The sequence below is a fragment of the Rhincodon typus genome, chromosome 1 (genome assembly GCF_021869965.1).
Source record: "Rhincodon typus isolate 14 chromosome 1, sRhiTyp1.1, whole genome shotgun sequence".
In the NCBI taxonomy this organism is placed as follows: Eukaryota; Metazoa; Chordata; class Chondrichthyes; order Orectolobiformes; family Rhincodontidae; genus Rhincodon; species Rhincodon typus.
Window position 1 is genome coordinate 12,051,480 of NC_063332.1, and position 7,174 is coordinate 12,058,653.

Below are 7,174 nucleotides of genomic sequence, written 5' to 3' on the forward strand. Positions count from 1 at the left end.
CGATTTACAGCATCCACAGTTCTTTTGGTTTTTATTTAGAATGTCAACAGACTGTGCATTCCAGACTGTGGGGTAAAACACCAAGCGGTACATGCTAGCGAAATTTTCGCGGTATCATTCATAAAAGCAGATGTAACCGTGAAGACATCACAGCTATCGGACCCCCAGCTGTGCAAAGACAAACTTGAGCCTCAAGTGCAGTGTATTACAATGTAGTACAAAATTATATTAAAAAAAACGGATTTCTCAGAGTTCAGGAAAGTCTTGTTTATTTAAAAACAAACATGTTGGATTTGCCATAGTCCTTCATCATGCACCACTCCCCAAAAATGCTGGAAATTAGGAACACTTCAAACTGTGCAGTAAAAATACAAGGTGCTGGAGAAACTCAGCAGGCCTGGCAACTTTTGTTGAAAGGGGAGTTGGACAGGACTCTTCCTTCAGATTTTTGTCTATTCGTGTTGGCCCTTTCACATCCCAAAGCATTCCACTATCAAGAGTACCTGGTCATTGTTGTAACTGTCAGAAATACTGCAATTTCTACACGGCAAACTCCCAAAAACTACAACTCGACAGTGACGTTGGCCAATATTAGTGGCCATAAAATATTAGTTGAGATACCAGGGAGATGTCAGCTTTTAAAACAGGGACACATGTTCTTTACATCCACCTGAAGGGGCTGATGGACTCATGTTGCATGTGTCCACTGTACGACATCATTACCACAATGATTCATTCCCTCAACACTGCACTGAAGTGAAGTGACGGCCCCAGCTACGTCCTTACATTTCTGCAGTGGAGCTTGATGCCTTCCACTGCGAGGCAAGAGAACCAACAAGGATTAGACTCAACTTTGTCCAAATGTTGGCCAACTCTTCCTTCCTGATTTCCACTTCCTCCATATCCCTGAAGTTTTCTAACATGTGTTTTACAACATCAGGGAAAAAAAAGGGAACGCAAATGCAGATAGCCATTTAAAAATAAAACAAAAACAAAAACAAAAACAAAAACAAAAACATTCTAGAGCAGGTATGTTGCAGGGGTCTCCAAATAAACTAGATCCACGATGAAATACTAACAGTGCTAGGACCAGCATGAGAAAAATAGGCAGTGGTTCATCCCATCACCAGCATTTTGCCTTGAAACTGACCACCCCCAACATCCAAGAGATGATCAAGAGGAGGAAACTGAAAGAGATATCTTTAAGAATAATCACAAGACTGGCAACTATACAGCATAAAACGAGCCAATTCAGTCCATTTTGTCTGTGCTGACTCTTCAGTAAAGCCATCTAATCAGCATCACTTCAGGTCAAAGCCCTGTAAGTTTTCCCTATACAACTTTTCAATCCAATATAAAGGTGGACATACAGATGTAGATCAGCCCAATGATGAAAGGCCCCATAGAACTCATTATTTACTCAACAATCTGACAGAAAGGAAAGGAATGTTAAAACAAACTTCCAGCCCCTTACCCAAACATTCAAAATTATGATGGTATTGACAGGTAAATACTAACTGATCATAAGGGTCAGTAACCAGGGGGACAAAAAAAATTGAACATGATTGTGATTAACAGAGGAGCAAAACAGGATGCAACTTTCAAAAGAAATTGATAACTGGCTTGCAAATGCAACAGTGAACAGAGCAAATGAATCAAAAACATTCTGAAGAGCAGAACATAGGCAGGGTGGCCTACTGGCCTCTGGTAATGTACAATTCTACCAAACCTTCCACAGATCTCAAAATTTACACACTCTGATTCCATACCATTTATTTTGTTCATACTGTGCACTTACCACTCCAGGTGGACTGCAGTTTTGTTTTGCTTAACAATGGGTAATAATGATCAAAGAAGTGCCATGACAAGCCAGTCATTTCTTTTTGCCCAAGTTTAACACATTTTGAATGAGCCAGGGACTTACTGTATCTTGTAAGTGAGCAACCCACACAAAACTAAGCACACTGTTCTGGAAACTCTTGGTGCCTGATAACACTCCATATTCTCCTCTACTGTAGAAAAAGGAGAATTTTGTCTTAAATAACACAGGAACTAGGGAAGGTGAGGGCCCAGTGGTATTATCATGGGACTGTTAATCCAGAGACCCAGTTAAAGTTCTGGGGACCTGGGTTTGAATCTCACTACAGCAGATGGTGGAATTTGAATTCCATTTTAAAATCTGGAATTAAGGGTCTAATGATGACCTTGTTGTTGACGGTCAGGAAAAACCCATCTGGTTCACTCATGTCCTTTAGGGAAGGAAACGGCCATCCTTACACGGTCTGGCCTACATGTGACTCCAGACCCACAGTGAAGTGGTTGACTCTGAACTGCCCTCGGGCAATTTAGGGTTGGGCAATAAATGCTGCCTGGCCAGTAATGCCCTCATCCTGTTAGTGAATAAATTGAAAAAAAGAATTGGGGGGGGGGGGGGGGTGGGTGGGGCAGCATGGTGGTTCAGTGGTTAGCACTGCTGCCTCACAGCACCAGGGACACAGGTTCGATTCCACCCTCAGGCAACTGTCTGTGTGGAGTTTCCACATTTTCCCCATTGTCTGCGTGGGTTTCCTCCGGGTGCTCCAGTTTCCTCCCACAGTCCAAAGGTGTGGTGGATTGGCAATACTAAATTGCCCATGGTGTTCAGGAACATGTAGATTAGGTGGGTTATACGGGGACGGGTCTGGGTGGGATTCTCCGAGGGTCAGTGTGGGCTTGTTGGGCTGGTTGGGCTGAAGGGCCTGTTTCCACACTGTAGGGATTCTATTGCGATACTGAAGGGATGCTGCACTCGTAAATGTTCTGGCTTTCAAACAAGATATTAAACCATCTTCCTAACTGCCCTCAGGCAAAGTGAAGGATTCCATTGCACTGTTTTGAAGAAGCACATGGAGGAGTGCCCTGGCATGTGAGGCAGCATGTATAATAACCCCATCTCTTGGGGAAAGTCAGTTATCTCTTTGCTATCTGCTTGTACAGCATTCTTGAGCCAGAATTTCTGACATTGAGGCAGTAACAGGGAGGTGATGGCTCACGCATATCATTGCTCAACTGTTAACCCAAAGGCCCAGATAATGTTTTGGGAACCCAGGTTCAAATCCCACCATGGCACCCAGCGGAATTGGAATTCAATAGAAAAACGATCTGGAAAACAAAAAGAATCTAATGATGGCCATGAACTCGTTTTGATTATCAGAAAGACCCATTTGATTCACTAATGTCCTTTAGGGAAGGAAACTGCTATCTTGACCTGGTCTGGCCTATGTGTGACTCCAGACCCACAGCAGTGTGGTTGATTCTGAACTGCCCTCTGGGCAATTAGGGATGGGCAACAAGTGCTACTCTAGCCAGTGATATCCACACCCAATGAATGAATTAAAAAGAAAATGTCCTCCAATGTTTCGTTGTTGGCAAAGCATTTTGGGGCTGTGGGGAGCATAGGGGAGAGAAATTGTGAAAGGTGCTATATAAATGAAAATCCTGTTTCAGAAGGCATTGACTCAGACTGGGAGAACAATTCCACATCTACTGAACATCCTCAGCTAGACAAGGACCCTTGTTGGATTCTCACTACAACAGCAAATACCGCTCTCGATGAGATGTTATAACTGACCTTTGTCTGGTCCAGTTCCTTCCTCTCTCTTTCAACGGGACACAATGGAGAAATAAATAAATTAATTAATTAATTATTAAAAAAATCACAATGCAGTAATAGAAGAAGCGCGAGCTAACTGTATTCCCTTATTGAAAGGGAGACTGAGCATGCCACTGACAGAACCTTTGCTGTCATTCTGAGATAGTCACCTTACTCCATGCACCCTTATGAAAAACTCTTGGATCTCAATCAAAACATTAAGTGAACTTGTACAGCAAACATCCTCAACATTCATAGTTCAAAAAACTTTGTAACCGAGTAGAAGGCAGTGCTTCCTAAAATTACAACAATATTTCACCTCCCTAACACTAACCTAACCCATAAACCTCCTATTAATTTGCACCTACAATCTCCAATTAATGCACTTCAAAACCTGCTGGTGCTTTCTAAGTTCCTCCATGGATTGGGTAGCCTAGCCTATCTGAGCAATTTACTCCAACATGCTGTTCACTGTATTGGTCACTGCCCCTTCCTTCACCCACACATGCACAGGAGATGGATGGTTCACTCATTGTGCCATCTCCTCTCAATTCACTCCCCAATCCAAACTGCCTTGTCTCCATGGCTACTTTCAGACCTGGCCTTTGAACTTTTCATTTCCAAACCACCCAACACTACTACCACCACCATGCCACCTCCGTGCCTGTTTTGTTCAGCACTGCCTTATAAAGGAGCAGTGCTGTATAAATGCAGGTACCTACCTGAAGCAAACTATCAGTGTGTTTCATTGCAGTGAACAATTTATACTGACGGCTCAAGCGCAGACTTATTATCGATCAACTGCCTCTTTGTACAAGGTATCTGAGCACGAAGCATCTTTCAACTTTAACATGGCATTTCTTTTTCACAGAATCATACAGTAAAGAGGCCTTTCAGCCCATCAGGTCTGTACCACCAAGCTCTTTGCCTCCTTTGCTTCTCTTTGTAATTCCTCAATAGTTGGAGTCTCTCAACACCAAATCTGTAGTCTTAGTGGATAATTGATGGGTCTGAACATAGTTAACCATTATACATTTATAGCCTTAATTCACTGTATGGGGAAAGAGAAAGAGGTAATCATCCAGGTGTTACTACAGAGTATCCAAAGTCCTCTAGAAAAATGCCACTTTACACCCTTATCCCCCTCAAAAATAATCACAATTCAGAAACTTTCCTCAAATAAAAACAGCAAGTGCTTTGCTAGTTGACAAAATTCTAGGTTTAACTAGGTAGAGTTCTGAGGAGTCATACCACACTCTAGACATCAACCATTTCTCTTCCTCTCTCCACAGATGCTGCCAGACCTGCCGAGTTTCTCCAGCAATCGCTGCTGTTGTTTCCGACCACCAGAACCTGCAGTCCTTGGAGTACTTTTCTCCCCCTCTTCAAACAAACATCAACCATCTCTCTCTCTCTCTCCCCACAGATGCTGCCAGACCTTGTTGAGTCTCTCCAGCAATCTGTTTATCCAACTAGGTTTAGACCAGTTTTCTCGGGCACCATGAACACCCCACCAGCCTGTCCTTCCAGCCACTTCTCTCCAGTATTTTGTCTTATTTCTTCACCACTCTCCTACTCACTAGTGAGTTTCACATTCTCACCGCCTTGCAGGTGAGGGAAATTCTGCTGAATTCACTGCTGGGATCTCTATCCCCTGTTATTTGTTAAATAGTGCATCCACAATGGGCTACAGGATCAGACCAATTTCCTACAGGTAAGTCTGGATCTTACCAGTAAGTGGGAAGCATCCAGTTTCCGACTGACCTGCCCAACCCGGAGCTTGTATACATGAACAAACAGCATCATTGCAGCTGTTAGTTATTTCCTGGGAAAAAAAATACCATCCTTACTGAGAGCAGAGAGAGAGAGAGAAAGGTTTCTACCGTTACTCTGGATAAACTACCAGAGCTCTCAAGACTAGAAAAAAAATGCCCTTTTCTTAAAAAAAAACTGAGCTGCCGCGCCCTAGTTTGAATCAAAATTAAGGAGTTACTGAATTCGAAACGTCAGCTCTGCTTTCTCTCCACAGCTGGTGCCAGACCTGCTGAGTTCCTCCAGCAATTTCTATTTTTGTTTCTGATTTCTGAAATTTTGTTCTATTATGCCACTAAAATATGTTTATTGCACCAAACGGTCCTACAGACAAGCAGAGTATATATGTATTTCCCACACCGCACACAAACTCCTTTGCAAAAGATATTCTTAAACCATTTCCCTGTTTTGAGAAGGCACATTAAGTGTCACTAGCTTTGATTGTCTTAAACCTATGCTGCAGAGATGGAGATGCAACTTGGCTTATCGTGAAGAAAAGACGGATGAAAAATTCTTCCCTCGACTATCATGAGCTGACACATGTCCTTTCATTCCCCAGCTGAAATTAACTAAAACACGTGGAGTGCATTTGCTTTATCTCTCAGCGTGGTTAAAAAGAACTAATCCAAAAAATAAAAATATATATATATACTAATGCCGCTTACCACACGGCTGCAGATGAAACACTCGCGTAGAGTCCATCGCTGCTGTCTCTGTGTTTTAGAGATACAGAGCTGCCTCGGTCTAGCTCCAAACGCCGCTTTTTAAAACAGGAGACCCACACAGAAGCGAAACCGATCCAGCAAGGCGAGCCCAAGAAACGCCTAGGGGTCCCGACCTCCGCCTTTTTTTTAATTAACAAACCACCCCCACCCCCAAAAAAAGTTTTGTTTTAATCAAGAGAAATTTAAAACACCCACGTGTAACACAGCGGATTGCGATGAAATCAGCACAATTTTAAAATAACAAAAAAATTAATGGAAGCAAAAATGTTCAACTCTACTATACACACACCCCTTCCCAAAAAAAAGTTTGTCGTAATTCTATTTTTATTTCTGTTAATTTCACAAACAAACGTAAACTTCCGGGATCAAGAAATTGTGGATTTTTTTTTGAAATTGTCATTCGTGGTGGCTCGCCACGTTTTCCTTCCCCTCAATCCGTGCATCTGAGGAGCCTGTGTTAGGAAGTACAGGTAGCTGAGTAAGTGAGGGGCAATATTTAAAAGTTTTGTTCCCTGCATTGAGACCCTGTTTCTTGGGTCTGTTTCCAGCACACCTCAGTCACACTGACATTGCTTTGAACTGGGACAGTGAGTAAAGGTCAAACAAGCACTGGGATGCAGTCTGACAAGAGCATCAGAAGACAAAACGTGTAGATGTTTTTACTTTACGAGTAATCGGCAAAAGATACACCAGGAAATAAACAAAGCAGTTAATGTGAGGGAAGAGGTCACACGTGCAACACATCAGCATAAACTATATGTACAACGTATTAATGAAGGTCCAGCTCAAGCTGTGGACACTACACAGGCAATCTGCAAGGGATTTTCTAATTGATGTGTTCAGAGATGTTACACTTGAACTCGGATCTCCTGGCTCAATCGTAGGGTCACTATCACTGCACCACAAAGCATCCTTCAACCTGCGAGTATTTTTAATTTTAAAAAGTCCAAACTGTTGATGCTGGAAATAAGAAAAAGATTGCTGGAGAAGCTCAGCAGATCTGGCA

General features: G+C 42.6%; 1 protein-coding gene across 1 annotated transcript in view; it reads right to left on the reverse strand.

Annotated features, from left to right (window-relative positions):
* slc4a11 (solute carrier family 4 member 11) overlaps window positions 1-6,318 on the reverse strand; it is a 68,193-nt gene extending 61,875 nt beyond the window's left edge. The window contains exon 1 of the mRNA XM_048602048.1: window positions 6,109-6,318. Coding sequence (XP_048458005.1) covers window positions 6,109-6,145 — 37 coding nt within the window. The 5' untranslated portion in view covers window positions 6,146-6,318. The remainder of the gene's footprint in view (window positions 1-6,108) is intronic.
* Between the last annotated feature and the right edge of the window lie 856 nt (window positions 6,319-7,174).